This window comes from Rhinoraja longicauda, chromosome 23 (genome assembly GCF_053455715.1).
Source record: "Rhinoraja longicauda isolate Sanriku21f chromosome 23, sRhiLon1.1, whole genome shotgun sequence".
Classification (NCBI taxonomy): domain Eukaryota; kingdom Metazoa; phylum Chordata; class Chondrichthyes; order Rajiformes; family Arhynchobatidae; genus Rhinoraja; species Rhinoraja longicauda.
Genome location: NC_135975.1, coordinates 6098531 through 6120186, shown reverse-complemented (window position 1 = coordinate 6120186; position 21656 = coordinate 6098531). Strand labels below are relative to the sequence as shown.

The 21656-nt window shown below is 48.6% G+C and overlaps 1 protein-coding gene across 3 annotated transcripts in view; it reads left to right on the top strand.

Moving 5' to 3' along the window:
- Positions 1–21656, top strand: part of podxl (podocalyxin-like) — an 84564-nt gene that overhangs the window by 39593 nt on the left and 23315 nt on the right. Inside the window, exons 2-5 of one of the 3 annotated variants that reach the window (XM_078419529.1) lie at positions 11536–11844; positions 14605–14766; positions 16707–17323; positions 18807–18869. In XM_078419529.1, coding sequence (XP_078275655.1) covers positions 11536–11844; positions 14605–14766; positions 16707–17323; positions 18807–18869 — 1151 coding nt within the window. Of the gene's footprint in view, positions 1–11532; positions 11845–14604; positions 14767–16706; positions 17324–18806; positions 18870–21656 lie in introns of all 3 variants that reach the window. The other 2 variants (XM_078419530.1, XM_078419527.1) reach the window with 2 other exon arrangements.

Sequence of the window (21656 nt, the reverse complement as noted above, 5' to 3'; positions counted from 1 at the left end):
TGTCATGCCACTGGTATCCATGACACCCTGTGTGTAAACTTGGAAGGTGGGGGAGGGGGAGGGGGGGGGGGAGAGATGGGGTCAGTTTGTGGGAGAGGTAAAGGAGCTAAATGTTGTATTAAGGGTGCCAGGAGTACAGGGCAATCGCAGAGTCCGTGTGAACGGCTCAGATAAGCGGTGGGCGAGGAACATGAAGAATTATTGCGCCTTCCTCACAAAGAACCGGCCCTTATCTCTCAAGAACCATCCTTGCCTGGGAAACATTATGTTCCCCAGCATAACTGGTGTTTTATTACCAAGCAGAGTGTTTTCTTTGCTCTAATCCCTGGTAAGCACACTGCCCGTAGCTCAATAACACAGCTGAACTTTCACATTAGACCTTTTTGTTAATCAGCAGCTTTTAACACTATATTTACAGTTCCAGATCAGGCAATGGTGAATGTCGACTGCATTTTCCATCACCCAGGTCGCTCCAAGACCCTCAACTCGCCCTCGACCCCTCCTTTCTACCCCACAAGTTCCTGCGGTATGCTTAGCCTCAAAGAGAAGACAGACACAAAAAGATGGAGTAACTCAGCGGGTCAGGCAGCATCTCAGGAGGGAGGGAATGGGTGACGTTTTGGGTCGAGACCCTTCTTCAGACTAATGTCAGGGGAGGGGGCGGGACAAAGATAGAATGTAGTCGGTGACAGGAAGACTAGCGGGAGAACTGGGAAGGGGGAGGGGATGGAGAGGGAAAGCAGGGACTATCTGAAGTTAGAGAAGTCAATGTTCATACCGCTGGGGTGTAAGCTACCCAAGCAATATATGAGGTGCTGTTCCTCCAATTTGCGCTGGGCCTCACTCTGACGGGGGAGGACAGAAAGGCCCAGGACAGAAAGGTCAGATTGGGAATGGGAGGGGGAGCTGAAGTGCTGAGCCACTGGGAGATCAGGTAGGTTAAGACGGACTGAGCGGAGGTGTCGAGCAAAACGATCGCCGAGCCTGCGCTTGGTCTCGCAAATATAGAAAAGTTGACACCTGGAGCAGCGGATACAATAGATGAGGTTGGAGGAGGTGCAGGTGAACCTCTGCCTCACCTGGAAAGACTGTTTGGGTCCTTGGATGGAGTCGAGGGGGGAGGAAAAGGGACAGGTGTTGCATCTCCTGCGGTTGCAGAGGAAAGTACCCGGGGAGGGGGTGGTTTGGGTGGGAAGGGACGAGTGGACCCGGGAGTTACGGAGGGAACAGTCTCTGCGGAACGCAGAAAGGGGTGGAGATGGGAAGATGTGGCCAGTGGTGGGATCCCGTTGGAGGTGGCGAGTTAATTAGAAATACAGCGCGGAAACGGGACCTTTGTTCCACCGAGTCCACACCCATCAGCGATCCCAGCACATTAGTACGGAGATAAGGAAAAACTTTTTCAGTCAAGAGAGTTGTAAATCTGTGGAATTCTCTGCCTCAGAAGGCAGTGGAGGCCAGTTCTCTGAATGCATTCAAGAGAGAGCTAGATAGAGCTCTTAAGGATAGCGGAGTCAGGGGGTATGGGGAGAAGGCAGGTTTTTTTTCACACAGAGAGTGGTGAATCTGTGGAATTCTCTGCCACAGAAGGTAGCTGAGGCCAGTTCATTGGCTATATTTAAGAGGGAGTTAGATGTGGCCCTTGTGGCTAAAGGGATCAGGGGGTATGGAGAGAAGGCAGGTACGGGATACTGAGTTGGATGATCAGCCATGATCATATTGAATGGCGGTGCAGGCTCGAAGGGCCTAATGGCCTACTCCTGCACCTATTTTCTATGTTTCTATGTTTCTAAGGCAGGAACGGGGTACTGATTAAGAATGATCAGCCATGATCACATTGAATGGTGGTGCTGGCTCGAAGGGCCATATGGCCTCCTCCTGCACCTATTGTCTGTGGTCTGTTGTCTATTAGCACTATCCTTCACTAGGGTCAATTTAAATTTATTCCAACCCGATGAACCATACGTCTTTGGAGTGTGGGAGGAAACCGAAGATCCCGGAGAAAACCCACGCAGGTCACGGGGAGAACGTACAAACTCCATACAGACGGCGCCCATAGTCGGGATTGAACCTGGGACCTGGGGCTCTGGCTCTGCAAGGTAGCAACTCTACCGCTGCGTCACCCAGCTGCCCTGGTTCTCCTGACGTTACAAGACGCTGTCCAAGGGGACTCCTTTCAATTCTGCTTCCCCTCCCCAACCCACCTACGACATCCTCCCTTGAGAAAACCTCCCCCCATTATGTTCACAGATGCTGCTCAAAGGTTACCTCTGGGGGTAGGGGGTGTTAAATAGCAATCATTTAAACAGCTTTGGGGTGGGTGTGTCTGTTGGGATGGGTGTGTTGTGTCCAGCTTCCTTAGTTATTATTTTAAATTTCCTTTGCACTAAAAATAGCTGCAATACCTCTCCATCTTCTTTGGTGAGGGGTAAAGTGGAGCACAATGCCCACTGTCCAGATGTCAAGCCAACCTCCTCTCACCGGCTACACAAAACTGTTTTGTTTCAGAGTTTCGTACAATGTGGGTGGGAAACATCATCGCCAGAGATTTGGCGATAATAATGTTCTCCAAAGAAATCGTTTCACTTTTGTTCTCGGCATTCCCTTCCCAAGCAACAATTGGAAGGATGAAAGTATTGTAAATCGCGCTTATTTTTAACTTCTTGCATCCTGGTAGCCACTGGGGCATTGTCCCTCTGGTGCCATCTCCAAATGGTCTTGACATCTTCCCCTTAACCCTTGAGGTTCATCATCCTTAGCTATTGAATAGAAACTTAGAAAATAGGTGCAGGAGGAGGCCGTTTGGCCCTTCCAGCCAGCACCGCCATTCATTGTGATCATGGCTGATCATCCACAATCAGTAACCCGTGCCTGCCTTCTCCCCATACCCCTTGATTCCGCTAGCCGCAAGAGCTCCATCTAACACTCTTTTAAATTCATCCAGTGAATAAGCGAGTTTAGTATCTCGACCGTGCATGCGCAAGTCTATACCTCGGAGAGCAGGACGACGAGGGGTGATCTTCTAGAGGTGTCCAAAATTATGAGAGGAATAGATCGGGTAGACGCACAGAGCCTTTTGCCTAGAGTAGGGGAATCACGAAACGGAGGATGTTGGTTTAAAGTGAGGGGGAAAAGATTTAATGGGGAACCCAAGGGGTAACTTTTCCACCCAAAGGGTGGTGGATGTATGGAACAAGCTACCGGAGGAGGTAGTTGAGGCAGATGGTTTCCTCTCCCCATAGGAGGGGTCTCGACCCGAGGATTAGCCCGTTCCTTCTCTCCCGAGATGCTGCCTGGCCTGCTGAGTTGCTCCAGCATATTGTATCTTCCTCCCCCTATAATCAGTCTGAAGAAGGGTCCCAACCCGAAACATCACCTATCCAAGTTCTCCACCCTACGGTTAATTTATAGTGACCAATTAGCCTACCAAGCTGCACGTCTTTGGGATGTAGGAGGAAACCGGAGCACCCGGAGGAAACCCCTTGCGGTCACGGGGAGAACGTGCAAACTCCACACGGATAGCACTAGAGGTCAGGATCAAACCTGGATCACTGATGCAGTGAGGCAGCAACTTAATTAGCTGCCGAGCCAAATAACTAAAAGTCTCTGATTATGATGGAAAAAACCCACTCCAGAACAGGTGGCGCAGGGGTAGAGTTGCTGCCTTACAGTGCTTACAGCGCCAGAGACCCAGGTTCGATCCTGACTACGGGTTAATTGGCTTGGTGAAGGTAAAAATTGTCCCTGGTGGGTGTAGGATGGTGTTAATGTGCGGGGATCGCTGGTCGGCGCGGGCCCGGTGGGCCGAAGGGCCTGTTTCCGTGCTGTATCTCTAAACAATGTCAGTACACTTTGAATGGAGCTGCAGCTAAAACTTCAATGGCATTGAGCACAGAATACGGAAATACAGAAGCAGAACTGCACCAGGTCGAACAGCACAATCTCTGCTACATTTTACATGTAATAGTTCTACCATATTTAGCAGTGGGTCAGAACCACTGGACTGCAATACTGAGTAAGTCCATTGTAGACGATAGAAATGAGTGGTTAAGGCTGAAGGTCTATCGAAAACTTGTCGAGCTGGAAAGGGTACGGAGACGATTTAAGAGGATGTTGCCAGGACTCGAGGGTCTGATCTACAGGGAGAGGTGGAGTAGGCTGGAACTCTATTCCCTGGAGCGAAGGAGGATTGAGGGGTGATCTTATAGAGGTGTATAAAATCATGAGAAGAATGGATCGGGTACATGCACAGACTCTCTTGCCCAGAGTAGGGGAATCGAGGACCAGAGGACATAGGTTTAAGGTGAAGGGGAAAAGATTTAATAGGAATCTGAGGGGTAACTTTTTCACACAAATGGTGGTGGGTGTATGGAACAAGCTGCCGGAGGAGGTAGTTGAGGCAGGGACTATCCCAACGTTTAAGAAGCAGTTAGACAGGTATATGGATAGGACAGGTTTGGAGGGATATGGACCAAATGCGAGCAGGTGGGACTGGTGTAGTTGGGACATGTTGGCCGGAGTGGACAAGTTGGGCCGAAGGGCCTGTTTCCATGCTGTATCACTCCATGACTCAATGACCCGCAAAGGAAAGGACTGGTGGAAATGTTTACCAAGGTAGACAAAATTTAGAAGAATATTACGAGGAAAACAAAATTAGCCTTGACTCAGTGGAAAATTATATCAAAACTGAGAATAAGAATAATTTAACTCATAATATGTAATGCTGATATTAGGGACAAAAGCATTGTAGGTTATCATAGTGACACCGGATGCTATTAGTTGGGTAATTAAATACTAAAGACTAATCTGAAGAAGGGCCCCGACCCGAAACGTCACCTATTCCTTTTTCTCCAGAAATGCTGTGTGATCCGCTGAGTTATGCCAACACTTTGTGTCTATCGATGGTATAAACCAGCATCTGCAGTTCATTGTTGCTACATAATTTTCTCCTTGCCTTGCGTAACATTATGATGTAAAATTAATGGATAGGAAAACTTTCGAGGGATACGGGCCAAGTTGTGGGCAGGTGGGCCTAGTGTAAACGGGCGGCACGGTGGCGCAGCGGTAGAGTTGCTGCCTTACAGCAAATGCAGCGCCGGAGACTCAGGTTCGATCCTGACTACGGGTGCTGTACTGTACGGAGTTTGTACGTTCTCCCCGTGACCTGCGTGGGTTTTCTCCGAGATCTTCGGTTTCCTCCCACACTCCAAAGACGTACAGGTTTGTAGATTAATTGGCTGGGCAAATGTAAAAATTGTCCCTAGTGGGTGTAGGATAGTGTTAATGTGCGGAGATCGCTGGGCGGCGCGGACCCGGTGGGCCGAAGGGCCTGTTTCTGCGCTGTATCTCTAAATCTAAAAATCTAAAATCTAAATGGGGCATCATAGTTGGGATGGGGAGGTTGGGCCGAAGGGCCTGTTTCCATGCTGCACGTCTCTATGGCTCTGCGGCTGACTACCACTGACATTTCACAATTATCAAATTTAATCTGACTATTTTTTAACATTTCAACGGCTATATGTAAAATTACTTACATAAGATCACTGGGATGATTAACTCATCCGATGATCTCAGGAATCCAGTTGCCACTTCTTCCTGCCATCAGTCATCAGATTATTTCCTGTATCAGGCTAACCTCTGTGAAGAGTTTTACACGCAAACCTTTTGGAATTAATCAAGAATCTGTCAATCTCCGCCTAAAAATATCCATTGACTTGGTTTCCACAGCCGTCTGTGGCGATGATTTCCGCAGATTCACCACCCTCTGACTAAAGAAATTCCTGATCATCTCCTTGCTGCCTGACTGAAAGATGCTGTCTGTCCCGCTGAGTTGCTCCAGCACTTTGTGTCGATCTTCGGTGTAAACCAGCATCTGCAGTTCCTTCCTACACATGAAACGTGGTAAAATGTGGGTGAGAGAAACAGGGAGGAAGGAGCAGGCTAATTGAATGAGCGATTAGTGAGCTGAAAGGAGTATAAGAAAATAACTGCAGATGCTGGTACAAATCGAAGGTATTTATTCACAAAATGCTGGAGTAACTCAACGGGTCAGGCAGCATCTCGGGAGAGAAGGAATGGGTGACGTTTCGGGTCGAGACCCTTCTTCAGACTGAGCTGAAAGGTTTCTTTTAGTTTAGAGATACAGCGTGGAAACAGGCCCTTTTGCCCACCGAGTCCGTGCCGCCCTGCGATCCCCGCACACTAACACTATCCTACACACACTAAGGACAATTTACAATTTTACAGAAGCCAATTAACCTGCACTTCTTTGGAGTGTGGGAGGAGACCGCAGCACCCGGAGAAAACCCACGCAGGTCACGGGGAGAATACACTCGTAGTCAGGGTCAAACCCGGGTCTCTGGGCTGTAAGGCTGCACCAAGTGAAAGTAGCAAACTCAAATCTGCTGGGAAACAGTGTTTCCTTGAAACTGAGATGCACTTCCCCTTAACGGAAACCGGGGGAAAAAAACGAAAACAAGAACATTCTGGCACTTGTGGCCCGCACACACGGGCGGTGAAGAGGAAGGGGCTTGGGTGGAGAGTTCATGGAGGCCGAACGCCATCTCTGCCATTGAGAAGTCACGGAGGGAATGTTGGAAGGGTATCAAAGGTTATGGGGAGAAGGCAGGAGAATGCGGTGGTGAGGGAAAGATAGATCGGCTATGATTGAACGGTGTAGACGATGGGCTGAATGGCCCTAATTCTGCTCCTATAACTTATGAACTTACAGGAGCATCCATGGGGAGTAGAAACATAGAAAATAAGCGCAGGAGTAGGCCGTTTGGCCCTTCGAGCCAGCACCGCCATTCAATATGATCATGGCTGATCATCCAAAATCAGTGCCCCGTTCCTGCACTCTCCCCCTTTCCCGGGGAATGTGTCTTTGTCCTTACTTGGGATGAAGGTGGCAGCTCTACAAGCTTGAATGAGTTACTACTGTGACGTTACACAAGGTCACAATTATGCCCATTATACACATTCACTGTGTATCTTGCAATCAGACTGATGACGTTCAGATATTTGGATGTTTAAGGAACATTGCACGATCATTATCACAGGTGCATCCTGCTAGTTTGACATTTTATTTAGTCCCATTGATTGTGCAAAACCATAACTGTTTCAGGCCATGTTAGTTCCAAGGTTTCATCAAGGACTGAAACTAACAAAGGCTCTTTTTTGTTTGTTATTTTTAACAACAAGGAATGATCCCAGGAATGAGTAGGTTAACCCATGATTAGTGTTTGTCGGCACTGGGCCTGTACTCGCTGGAGTTTAGAAGAATGAGGAGGGACCTCATTGAAACGTACAGAATAGTGAAAGGCTTGGATAGAGTGGATGTGGAGAGAATGTTTCCACTAGCAGGAGAGTCTAGGACCAGAGGTCATAGCCCAGAATTAGACTTTCTTTTAGGAAGATGAGGAGGAATTTCTTTAGTCAGAGGGTGGTGAATCTGTGGAATTCTTTGCCACAGAAGACTGTGGAGGCCAAATCAGTGGAAATAGGCCCAACTTATCCATGCCAACCCAGATGCCCCATCTAAGCTGGTCCCATTTACCCACAATTGGCCCAGATCCCTCTAAGTCTTTCAAATAGAGTCATACAGCATGGAAACAGGCCCTTCGGCCCCACTTGCCCGCACCGACCAACATGTCCCATCTACACATGTCCCACCTGCCTCTGTTTGGCCCATATCCCTCTAAACCTGTCCTATCTGTCCTGTCCTGTACCTGTCTAAATGTTTCTTAAACGTTGCAATAGTCCCTGCCTCAACTACCTCCTCTGGCAGCTTGTTCCATACACCCACCACCCTTTGTGGTAAAAACGTTACCCCTCAGATTCCTATTAAATCTTTCCCCTTTCACCTTAAGCCGATATCCTCTGTTTCTCGATTTCCCTACTCTGGGCAAGAGACAGCCATCTAGTCCTCTCTCATGATTTTATACACCCCTAAAAGACCCCCACTATAAAATATTTAACACCCAGTGAAATACTTTTGAATTGTAGGCATCATCATAACAAAGGTAGTTGATTTGTACACGAGTCTCACACAAACTGTGATAGGATGAAAACAAGTTAATTTAGTATTTCAGTGATACTTGTGGCAGATTGACCCGAGCTCCTTGCATTTAAGTGGCCTCATGGGGAGTCACTTTCCTCTCCCTGAGAGGTAGAACAAGCCTTCGTTTAACATCTTATCCAAACCCGCTATTCCCGTCACCATTGCCTAGATTTCTTCTGTGATCTCCACAATGGGGATTTAAACCTTCTGACTTAAAGGTGAGAATGCTAAAGCTAAAGTCACTTCTGAAGCTACATGCTCAGTCACGGACTAGATTGTTAATGGCACGCGATGATGGGCCCAGCTTTAGTTGTATTCTAGCAGGAACCTCCATGTTTGTGGACCCCCCCCCCCATTGTGTTTTGACCTGCTGCCCAGCCTGCTTGTGAAGGGTAGAGATAAGATTTTCCAATTTAGTTTAGTTTAGAGATGCAGTGTGGATACAGGCCTTTCGGCCCACCGAGTCCGCGCCGACCAGCGATCCCCACACACTAACACACACTGGGGACAATCTACATTTCTACCAAGTCAATTGACCTACAAACCTGTAGGTCTTTGTAGTGTGAGAGGAAACCGAAGATCTCAGAGAAAAGACACACAGGTCTTCTGGGAAGAGGGAGAACGTACAAACTCCGTACAGCCTGCGCCCGTAGGCAGGATCGAACCCGGGTCTCTGGCACTGTAACCGCTGTAAGGCAGCAACTCTACCGCTGCGCCACCGTGATGCCCTAACAATAGCCCCACAAGGAAAGTCAGGCATGCGAGAAGTGGAAGCGTTCTCTTGGGATATGAGACTATATTTATCATCACTAAAACAGACAAACTCATGTTTAGTTTGGTTCAGAGATACAATAAACAATAGACAATAGGTGCAGGAGGAGGCCATTCGGCCCTTCGAGCCAGCACCACCATTCAATGTAATCATGGCTGATCACTCTCAATGTACCCCGTTCCTGCCTTCTCCCCATACCCCTGACTCCGCTATCCTTAAGAGCTCTATCCAGCTCTCTCTTGAAAGCATTCAGAGAATTGGCCTCCACTGCCTTCTGAGGCAGAGAATTCCACAGATTCACAACTCTCTGACTGAAAAAGTTTTTCCTCATCTCAGTTCTAAATGGCCTACCCCTTATTCTTAAACTGTGGCCCCTGGTTCTGGACTCCCCCAACATTGGGAACATGTTTCCTGCCTCTAACGTGTCCAACCCCTTAATAATCTTATATGTTTCGATAAGATCCCCTCTCATCCTTCTAAATTCCAGTGTATACAAGCCTAGTCGCTCCAGTCTTTCAACATATGACAGTCCCGCCATTCCGGGAATTAACCTAGTAAACCTACGCTGCACGCCCTCAATAGCAAGAATATCCTTCCTCAAATTTGGAGACCAAAACTGCACACAGTACTCCAGGTGCGGTCTCACTAGGGCCCTGTACAACTGCAACAGCATGGGAACAGGCCCTTCGGCCCTCCATGCCGACTTGCAATCCCCCGTTCACACTCGTTCTACGTTATCCCACTTTTGCATCCACTCCCCAATCAGCAATGACTACACATAGAATATTAAATGGTACAGCTCAGGAATAAGCCCTTTGCCCTCAATATCCATGCTGGACAATGTAACCCCATCTGAATTGCACCATTGATGTGGGATGGAGTATGGTCTTCACTGTCACTAGCGGTACTCACCCATTCAGAATGGCAGTGTAGGTTGCTGAGGTCAGAACAATGGTGTTGATGTCTCCAAACACTGATCATCGTGCATCACTGATCAGACTGCATTTTGTTTCTGCATCTTCTTTTGTGAGAGGCATGTTGTCCATTTGATGTCCATTGAATCCAGTTTTACCAGGGCTCCTTTATCCCACACTTGGTCGAGTGTGATCACTCATACCTCGCTCCCCGAAGCATGGCTCTCTGGTCACTGTTTGAACTAGTTCAGTTTAGTTTATTGTCACGTGTACCCGACGTGCAGTGACAAGCCTTTGTTGCATGCTAACCAGTCAGTGGAAAGACAACACATGAGTACAATGCACAAGGCACACGATAAAGGGAATAACATGAATAACATTTAGTGCAGGATAAACCCTGCAAAGTCCGATTAAAGATAGTCCGAAGGTCTCCAATGAGGTAGATAGTAGTTTGGGACCGCTCTCTAGTTGTTGGTCGGATGGTTCAGTTTCCTGATAACAGCTGGGAAGAAACTGCCCCTGAATCTGGAGGTGTGCGTTTTCACACTTCTATACCTTTTGCCCGATGGGAGAGGGGGGAAGAAGGAGTGGCCGGGGTGCGACTGGTCCTTGATTGTGCTGCTGGCCTTGCCGAGGCAACGCGAGGTGTAAATGGGGTCGATGAAAGGGAGGTTGGTTTATGTGATGGTCCAGGCTGCGTCCATAATTCTCTGCAATTTCTTGTGGTCTTGGATGGAGCCGTTCCCAAACTGTGCTGCGTTGCATGGTCCAAGGTTGTGCTGCGTTGCATGGTCCAAGGTTGCATGGTCCAAGGCCCATCCATGGAGATGGGTGGGCCTGACTAAAACCAGACTGCGCATCAGGAAGCAGGTTATCAAAGGGAATGCGCCCCTTGCCAATATTGCTGATGGCCCGGTCCATCACTTTGCTGATGGTTAACATCGCGGAGCCTGCGATCCCTTTGCCAGGGATCGAAACTCCAACCGCGGGGTCTGTGGACTTTAACACCGTGAAGCCCGCGGTTTCTGGTAAGAAGAGGCCGACCTGGGAGCTCCGTGCCGCGGTGAGAGTTTCAACCGCCCCGACGCGGGAGCTTCGATTACCCTGACGGGGGCTTTGATCGCGGATGGTTTGACTGCTCCGACCGCGAGAGAACAAAGAGGAAGAAGCTTGAGCTTTATTGCCTTCCATCACAGTGAGGAATGTGGAATCCACCATGATGGATGTGTATGTTAACTTTTATTTTACGTGGTTGTGTGGCTTGTTGCTTTTCACTTAGTATGGCTGTATGGTGACTCAAATCTCACTGTACCTTAACCGGTACATGTAACAATAAACTGACCTTGAAACATAATATTGTTCACGGTGGAATAAAATTCACAACAAGAGGGACTGGATGTCACTGGATGAGTGGGACTGGATTTGCGCGGCACGGTGGCGCAGCAATAGAATTGCTGCCTTACAGAACCAGAGACCCGGGTTCAATCCTGACTACGGGTGCTATCTGTACGGAGTTTGCACGTTCTCCCCGTGACCTGCGTGGGTTTTCTCCGGGTGCTCCGGTTTCCTCCCACACTCCAAAGACGTGCAGGTTTGTAGGTTTATTGGCTTGGTATAATTGTAAATTTTCCTTAGTGTGTGCAGGATAGTGCTAGTGTACGGGGCGATCGCTGGTCAGCACGGACTCAATGGGCCGAAGGGCCTGTTTCCGCGCTGTATCTCTAAACTAAACTAAACTGCATGTCCTACCCCTGTCCAATAATAATTGCAAGCTCTTGTTCCTTCAGCAGGTTCCTGGTCAACCACTAGTTCACCACTAGTTCTCAGTTCACCGCCGACATCGACGGACACCAGTGGAATAAACAATAACGCAACTAAAACCAGCTCTCCAACTGCTACGCCTGGTACAACTACTGCAGTGGCCAATGCGAGCTCATCATCGACTTCTTCACGAAATACCCTCATGACTGATCAATCAGAAATATCAATGACAACTACCACACCACCACATCAAACCGTAATAAACTCCTTGGTTCCTTCAACCCAAAGTGACCAAGTCGCCACGGCGGAACAAAATAAGGCAAATAGTTCAACATCAGGTAAGGTGAATGAATCATTAGACACATGACGGAAACCCTGTTTCCTGAGCCTTGTGCTGAATACGCATTGTAATGGTGGACGCATCACCCATGGGGTCTGATCACCAATTGAACGTTCACCTGTAGACTTCATTTAGACTTCAGAGATACAGCGTGGAAACAGGCCCTTCAGCCCAACAAGTCCGCGCTGACCAGCGATCACCCCGTGCACTAATTCTATCCCACACACACGAGGGACAATTTATCATTTCCCGAAGCGAATTACATATAAAAGCTGTTCGTCTTTGGAGTGTGGGAGGAAACCAGAGGAAATCCATGCAGGTCACGGGGAAAATGTACAAACTCCGTACAGACAGTGCACATAGTCAGGATCGAACCCGGGTCTCTGGCATTGTAAGGCAGCAACTCTACCGCTGCGCCACTGTGCCGCCCCTGTTCTTCCTATGGCAACACATTTATCCCAGATACTGAAAGTTGTAAGTTCAAGTCCCCCTCTGCAACAATTTATATTGGCCTTCTAAGAGAGTTGCATGCTTTTGAAGGTGCCCACTTTCAGATGAGGATGTGGACATAGTAGGGTAGGCCTTCACACAAAACAACCTCCCTTCCATTGACTCCATCCACACTTCACTCTGCTCTACCGCTGTGTCACTGTGCCTTTACGTCCACTCATTTTTGAGATTGAGGACGGTCAGGTGTGAGGAAACACCTTGTTATTAGGAAAGACTGGACCAAGTGGACCCGTTGGGCCCATTCCACGTAGAGGGGTGACGTCACACGCTGAAGCCCTTCAAGAAATGGGTTAGAAATAAAATTTTGAAACTTTGAAATCTCTCTAGCCTTAAAAATGTAGCTTCAATTTGAATGAGAGTGGTTTGATTATATGCCCAGGATAATGGTGAGTAAGGTGGTGCAGAGATTGTGGCGCTATAGTGTACTGTTTTGGCTGTGCGAGCGACAAAAGTTATGTTGCACACATAGACACATACACACGGACACACATACACACGGACACACATACACACGGACACACGGACACACGGACACAGAGTTTTAGAGATAGATAGATAGATAGATAGATAGATAGATAGATAGATAGATAGATAGATAGATAGATAGATAGATAGATAGATAGAGAGAGAGAGAGAGAGAGAGAGAGAGAGATAGATAGGTAGGTAGGTAGGTAGATAGATAGATAGATAGATAGATAGATAGATAGATAGATATAGAGAGAAATAGAGATAGATAGAGATAGTTAGAGACAGACAGACAGACAGACAGACAGACAGACAGACAGACAGACAGACAGACAGACAGACAGACAGACAGACAGACAGACAGACAGACAGACAGACAGATAGACAGACAGATAGATGTTGTCAAGTTGGAACGGGTGCAAAGAGCATTTGCAAGGAGGGTGCTAGGACTCGACAGTCTGAGTCATAGGGAGAGGTTGAGCAAGCTGGGACTATATTCGCTGGAGTGCAGGAAGATGAGGGGTGATCTTGGAGAGGTGTCTACAATAATGAGAGAACATGCACAGAGTCTCTTACCCTGAGGAGGGGAATCGAGGACCAGAGGTCATGGGTTTAAGGTGAAGGGGAAAAGATTTGATAGGAATCTGAGGGGTAACTTTTTCACACACAGGGTGGTGGGTGTATGGAATGAGCTGCCAGGGGAAGTAGTTCAGGCAGGGACTATCCCAATGTTTAAGAATCAGTTAGACAGGTACATGGATAGGACAGGTTTAGAGGGATATGGACCAAGCGCAGGCAGGTGGGACAAGTGTAGCTGGGGCATGTTGGCCGGTGTGGGCAAGTTGGGCCGAAGGGCCTGTTTCCACACTGAATCACTCCATGACGCTATGACTATAAGCATTTCGTGTTGTTCGTCACTCATTTGCGAGTAAGATATTTGAGATTTATTGGATTTGGGAGGTCGCGTGGCAGTTGTGTAAGACAATGGAAGGGAGGTTGGTTTGTGTGATGGTCTGGGCTGTACTGTCCATGATTCGCTGCAATTTCTCGCGGTCTTGGTTGGAGCCGTTCTGCAATGCAAACCATGCAGCGATGCATGGTCGAAGGTTGTGATGACGTGTGGAGATGGGTGGGCCTGGCTAAAACCAAACTGCGCATCAGGAAGCAGGGTACGGGGAGAAGGCAGGAGCGGGGTACTGATCGTGAATGATCAGCAATGATCACATTGAATGGCGGTGCTGGCTCGAAGGGCCAAGTGGCCTACTCCTGCACCTATTGTCTATTGTCAAAGAGAATGTGCCTCTTGCCAAAACTGCTGATGACCCGGCCCACCTCTTTGCTGATGGTTGAGATGGATGTTATATTGTTCACGGTGCAATTGAATTCAGAATAAGAAAGTGGGACTGGATGTCACTGGATGAGTGGGACTGGATTTGTGCGTCACGGTGGCGCAGCAGTAGAATTGCTGCCTTACCGAACCAGACAGAGACCCGGGTTCATTCCTGACTGCAGGTGCTGTCTGTACAGAGATTGTACGTTCCCCTCGTGACCTGCGTGGGTTTTCTCCGGGTGCTCCGGTTTCCTCCCACACTCCAAAGATGTGTAGGTTTATTGGCTTGGTATCATTGTAAATTTTCCTTGGTGTGTGCAGGATAGTGCTGGTGTACCGGTCAGCACGGACTCGGTGGGCCGAAGGGCCTGTTTCCGCGCTGTATCTCTAAACTAAACTGAAGTGCATGTCCTACCCCTGTCCAATAATAATTGCAAGCTCTTGTTTCTTCAGCAGGTTCCAGGCCAACCAATAGTTCCGATCGCATTTCACTGCTGGCATTGCCGGCTACCAGTGGAGTAACCATAAACGGAACAGAACCCAGCTCTACAACCACTCAAGCTAGTATGACTCCTACAGTGACCAAAGCGGGAACATCATCGTCTTCTTCAAGAAGTACCCACGCTACTGATCAATCAAACATGTCACTGAACCTACTGAAACACATTGTCGTAGGAAAGATGTTGTCAAGTTGGAAAGGTTGCAGGGTGCAGAGAGCATTTGCAAGGAGGGTACTAGGACTCAAGAGTCTGAGTCACAGGGAGAGGTTGAGCAAGCTGGGACAATATTCCCTGGAGTGCAGGAAGATGAGGGATGATCTTGGAGAGGTGTCTACAATAATGAGAGGACATGCACAGAGTCTCTTACCCTGAGGAGGGGAATCGAGGACCAGAGGTCATAGGTTTAAGGTGAAGGGGAAACGATTAAATAGGAATCTGAGGGGAAATATTTCCACACAGAGGGTGGTGGGTGTATGGAACGAGCTGCCAGAGGAGGTAGTTGAGGCAGGGACTATCCCAACGTTTAAGAAACAGTTAAACAGGGTACATGGATAGGACAGGTTTTGAGGGATATGGGCCAGTTGGAAGCAGGTGGGACGAGTGTAGCTGGGACATGTTGGCCGGTGTGGGCAAGTTGGGCCGAAGGGCCTGTTTCCACACTGAATCACTCCATGACGCTATGACTATAAGCATTTGTTTGTCTCTCATTTGCGAGAAAGATATTTGAAGAAGTTGGGAGGTCATGTTGCAGTTGTATAAGATGTTGGTGAGGCCGCATTTAGAGTATTGTGTTCAGTTGTGGGCACCATGTTATAGGAAAGATGTTGTCAAGTTCGTAAAGGTGCAGAGGAGATTTATGAGGATGTTGCCGGGATTCGAGAACCAAAGCTATAGGGAGAGTTAGAGCAGGCTGGGACAATATTCCCTCACTCACAGGAGGATGAGAGATGATGATTTAGAGGTGTATAAATTATGAGAGGAATAGATCGGGTAGACGCACTGAGCCTCTTGCCCAGAGTTGGGGAATCAAGAGCCAGAGGGCATAGATCTAAGGTGAAAGGGGAAAGATTGTACAGGATCTGAGTGGGTAACATTTTTCACACAGAGGGTGGTGGGTATATGGAACGAGCTGCCGGAGGAGAGGCAATGTTTAAGTAGCAATTAGACAGGTACATGGACAGGACAGGTTTAGAGGGGTATGGGCCCAACACAGGCAAGTGGGACTAGTGTGGATGGGACACGTTGGCCGGCGTGGCCAAGTTGGGACAAAGGGCTGTATCACTCTGTGGCTCTAAGACCGTGACATCTACCCTGGCGTCCAGCGTTCAGATTAGTTTATTGTCAGGCGTACCGGGGTACAGTGGAAAGCCTTCGGTGCGTGCTCACCAGCCAACAGAATAGAAACATAGAAACATAGAAAATAGGTGCAGGAGTAGACCATTCGGCCCTTCGAGCCTGCACCGACATTCAATATGATCATGGCTGATCATCCAGCTCAGTAACCTGTACCTGCCTTCTCTCCATACCCCCTGATCCCTTTAGCCACAAGGGCCACATCTAACTCCCTCTTAAATATAGCCAATGAACTGGCCTCAACTACCTTCTGTGGCAGAGAATTCCACAGACTCACCACTCTCTGTGTGAAGAAATGTTTTCTCATCTCGGTCCTAAAAGACATCCCCCTTATCCTTAAGCTGTGACCCCTGGATCTGGACTTCCCCAACATCATATCGGGAACAATCTTCCCGCATCTAGCATCTCCAACCCCTTAAGAATTTTATATCTTTCTATAAGATCCCCCCTCAGTCTTCTAAATTCCAGCGAGTACAAGCCGAGTCTATCCAGTCTTTCTTCATATGAAAGTCCTGCCATCCCAGGGATCAATCTGGTGAACCTTCTCTGTACTCCCTCTAAGGCTAGAATGTCAATACATGATTGCAACCGAGGCATTTACAGTCCGTAGACAGACGCGTGATAGGTTTTGCAGTGGGTGTGGAGATGGCTGTACAGAACAGGGCGTCATTTGATGATTTATTATAAATCTATTTTTTGCAGAAAGTACAGGTGCCTCGGCGGCATCGAGCCCAGCACCGACCAATCGACCCGGAACTTCTGCACCAAGTCCCAACCAGGGCTTATCGGAAAACACAGCCCCGACGAGCAGACCCACAAGTATTTCCGCGACAACGCCAAGTGCCGCAACTGAAAGCGTCGTCGCGAACGCGCCCACTGACCGTACCAAGGAGGGCGCAGGTGTTGAAACGGTGACAAGTGCCCCCGGGAACGTGCAGAACACCTCGATGAATAATGAGGTCGGGGTGAAAAATACGACTGGCACGACGGGGGCAAATGCAACGAGCGGTGCATCATTCGCTGGTGGGACTGGGCACTCAGAGAAGGGTACACTAGGAGGCTCCACAGTGAGAAACGCGGCAGGCGTGCTCCCAAGTGCGGAATCAACGACACTGGAACCGAAAGGAAATAACACCATATCGTCAACGGTGACTGGCAAGACGGAGGCAAATGCAACGAGCGGTGCATTCGCTGATGGGACTGGGCACTCAGAGAAGGGTACACTACTAGGCTTCACAGTGAGAAATGCGGCAGGCGTGCTCCCAAGTGCGGAATCAATGACAGTGGAACCGAAAGGAAATAACACCATATCGTCAACGGTAAAAGAAAATAGCTCAAGCTTGCATCCCCTTTCCACCCTCTTTCCTCAATATTCCCCCTCTTCCTATTTCCCCCCTTCCCCCCTCCGTTCCCTTCTCCATCCTACCGCTCCCCCCCCCCTCTCCTCTCTCGGCCACCTGCTCCCACCCGCTCCGGCTCACCGCCTCTTTCTTGCACTCTCCCCGTGTCGGGTGGTCACTGCACCCGCCCGAGATCACACCTGATCCAGTGGGCCACAGCAAAGTCTCAGGTATAATAATTCTGTATGCTTTAGACTGGAAAAAAAAAACGGACGTGAAACACAGCCTTCGAAACTGGCCTTTGATCCATTTATTCCCGCGACGTGGCATCGATGGTCCATTGTCCATATAACCATATAACAATTACAGCATGGAAACAGGCCCGTTCGGCCCTAGCAGTCCACGCCGACCACTTTCTCTGACCTAGTCTCGTCTACCTAGACCATACCATCCGTAACAGCACACACTGGGGACAATGGCTTGCATCTCACTCTGGTTCTGGTTGATTACTGCGCAAACACCTCGTAAGTGTTTATCTCGCACAGGTCGGAGTGATTAGAGTAGTGATTACATTTTGAAGTGGGCCTTTGTGTCCTAGATGAGGCGATCTCAATCGACACTAGACAATAGGTGCAGGAGGAGGCCATTCGGCCCTTCGAGCCAGCACCGCCATTCAATGTGATCATGGCTGATCATTCTCAATCAGTACCCCGTTCCTGCCTTCTCCCCATACCCCCTGACTCCGCTATCCTTAAGAGCTCTATCTAGCTCTCTCTTGAATGCATTCAGAGAATTGGCCTCCACTGCCTTCTGAGGCAGAGAATTCCACAGATTCACAACTCTCTGACTGAAAACGTTTTTCCTCATCTCTGTTCTAAATGGCCTACCCCTTATTCTTAAACTGTGGCCCCTGGTTCTGGACTCCCCCAACATTGGGAACATGTTTCCTGCCTCTAACGTGTCCAACCCCTTAATAATCATATATGTTTCGATAAGATGTTTGCGCTTGTAGTCATTACATACGAAGCGAGCTGCTCGGCCTTGTACTTTCTCCAGGGTGATCTTGTTGTTGTTGTTGAAAGGTATCCCGTGCAGCTCCACAATACTCCAATTTGGGCCTGACCAGGGACTTGTAGGCGTTCTCTTTGACGGATGTACTACTCAGAGTTGTAGATGCCATGGGCTAGGTTCACTTGTAGCCACACCTCACGTATTCCCACCCGAAAGGTCGACAGCAAAAGCCCACTGATTTAACGCTTGCAATCATGCATATGAGCGTTATATGTCCTATTTACAGAAGGGATTGAATTTGAAAGATTTTGCCTGCAATATTGGGAATTCAAAGTATCATTCACTCCAGATCAGTTGAAAGTTGACGTTGGAAAATAAACACCGTGTCACCACACTCTATTCATCTCAGCAAGCTCTGCCCTGACCAATGTGTGTTTACCTCTTTCTCCAGGCCTATTGTGTGGAGGAATCCAGCAACCAGAACTACGTCCTGCCAATAAAGAACATGGACTGTGTAAGTAACTCATGTACGGGTGTTGGAATTACTGGATGTCATTTGCCTGACAGCACCCGTAGTCAGGATCGAACCCGGCTCTCTGGCGCTGTAAGGCAGCAACTCTACTGTTACGCCACCGTGCCGAGCCAATATGTTAAATGGGATAGGAGGGGTCAAAATATTCATGAAGGATTGTTTAAAACTAGCTGGGATATTGTGGGGAAGAGAGGAAGGAGGGATAACAGCAGAATATTGGGCTGCATGGGCCGATCTGCTGTGTCTAGGATCCTGTGAATCTCAGCAACCTCTTTACATTTAGTACATTGCAACAATTCTCATTCTGAATTTTTCACCAAGGAGGTGAATCATAAATTATAATTTCTTCATGAAAAGTCAAAGACATTTGGATAGATCTGTGGATAAAAGGGTTTAGAGGGATATGGGCCAAGTGCAGGTAGAGCTGCTGCCTTACAGCGCCGGTTCGATCCCGACTACAGGTGCTGTCTGTACGGAGTTTGTACGTTCTCCCGGTGACCTGCGTGGGTTTTCTCCGGGTACTATCCGGTTGCCTCCCACACTCCAAAGACGTGCAGGTCTGCACGTTAATTGGCTTGGTTATAAAGGTAAATTGTCCCTAGTGTGTGCAGGATAGTGTTGGACCGCAGGGATCGCTGGTCGGAGCGGACTCGATGGGCCGAAGGGCCAGTTTCCGCGCTGTATCTCTAAACTAAACTAAACTGTCCTTGCTCTTTGACTTTAATTGATCACTCAAGATCTGGCTTGAATCTAACCATGTGTGCAGAGAAAATATGACCATTTTGAAAGTGATCCTATTTTGCCTTGTTATTGTTGTTGGTTTCACTGTTAATGGAAAGTTGGACACACAGTGTACAGATAAAGGGTACAACATTTGGCGCAAGATAAATTCCTATTAAAGATAGTTCAGAAGTCTCCAATGAAATAGATGGGAGGTCAGCACCGCATTCGAGTTAGTGAGAGAACTGAAACTTGTCTGATAACAACTGTCCCTGAATCTGGAGGTGTGCGTTTTCACACTTCAGTACCTCTTGCCCGATGGGAGAGGGGAGAAGAGGGAGAGGGGAGAAGAGGGAGAGGGGAGAAGAGGGAGTGGCCGGGGTGAGACTGGATGATGCTGCTGACCTTGCCGAGGCTGAGTGAGATGTGGATGGAGTCAATGGAAGGGAGATTGGTTTGTGTGATGGTCTGGGCTACGTCCACAACTCTGCAATGTTGATGTGTGTTGGTTGACCTGTAATCATGGGCAGGAGACCACAGTGGAGAGTGTAAGAAAATAACTGCAGATGCTGGTACAAATCGAGGAGAGGAGAGTGTAATCTTTACAGTATGCAAGGTCCGTTTGGACGCTTCTGCAATGTTTTCAGCAGACCAATGTGTAAGTTGGTCTTGGCATCATGCTCGGCACAATCAATGTGGGCCGAAGGGCCTATGCCTTTGCTGTACTGTCCTATGTTCTTAGTTTAGTTTAGAAATACAGTGAGGAAATAGGCCCTATGAGCAACAAGAGTCCACGCCGACCAGCGATACCCGCACACTAACACTATCCTACACACACAAAGGAAAATTTACAATTTTACCGAAGCCAATTAGCCTACAAACCTGCACGTCTTTGGAGTGCGGGAGGAAACCGGTGCACCCGGAGAAAGCCCACGCAGGACACGGGGAGAAGGTACAAACTCCGTGGGGACAGCACCCGTAGTCAGGATCAAACCCGGGTCTCTGGTGCTGTGAGGCAGCAACGCAACTCATCTGTGGAATTCTCTGCCTCAGAAGGCAGTGGAGGCCAATTCTCTGAATGCATTCGAGAGAGATCTAGATAGAGCTCTTAAGGATAGCGGAGTCATGGGGTATGGGGAGAAGGCAGGAACGGGGTACTGATTGAGAATGATCAGCCGTGATCACATTGAATGGTGGTGCTGGCTCGAAGGGCCGAATGGCCTCCTCCTGCACCTGTTGTCCATTGTCTATTGTCTATATCCTTCCTTTGTCCCGCCCCCCTGACATCAGTCTGAATCCCCCCCTCACATCACCGCTGCGCCACCTATGTTCCATGTTCTAACTTACGATAAATCAAGACTTGGCAGCTGTAATCTCCAAGCGAAGGGTGAAGGGGCTCGTTGGGGTCGGTGATCGGCAGGATTGGAATGCAGAGCTACGTTGGTGCATGGTACAGTATTAGGCAGCTGTAATCTGTCAGCCCCGGCAGAACTGCTCTCCGCAATGCCTAAGCTTTCTGCAAGCCCACCCCCCCCCCCCCACTGACCTTCCAACTGAAGGGCGCCGGTGTTAATGAAGAGAATGGAGCAAGTCGAATATGAACCTGATGGATGAACCCACGGCGCTGACCCTTAGCAGCTGAAGCCCCCTCTGTTCAATGTCGAGCAACGTACAGAAGGTAGATTTTAAACAGTGCAGTTAAACAAAAGCACCGCTCTCTGAACTGAATAATTTATGGAAGGTGCAGAACATTTCTGCCGTGCGTTGTGCTTCTAATCAAAGAGCATCAGCCTTGTTCTGGCCAGCTGCACTCTGTAATTGTCAGGAACTCTCCTCCTCAAAAAGAAAAAGGATTTTACAGCAAATATTTCACCCGGGTCTTTGAGATTACAAGATGCCGTGCTGCATTAGATCACAAGGTCATCAGGAATGGTAGAATTAGGCCAGTCGGCCCATCGAGTCTACTCCGCCGTTCAATCATGACTGATCTATCTCTCCCTCCTAACCCCATTCTCCTGCCTTCTCCCCATCAATTCTGACACCTGTACT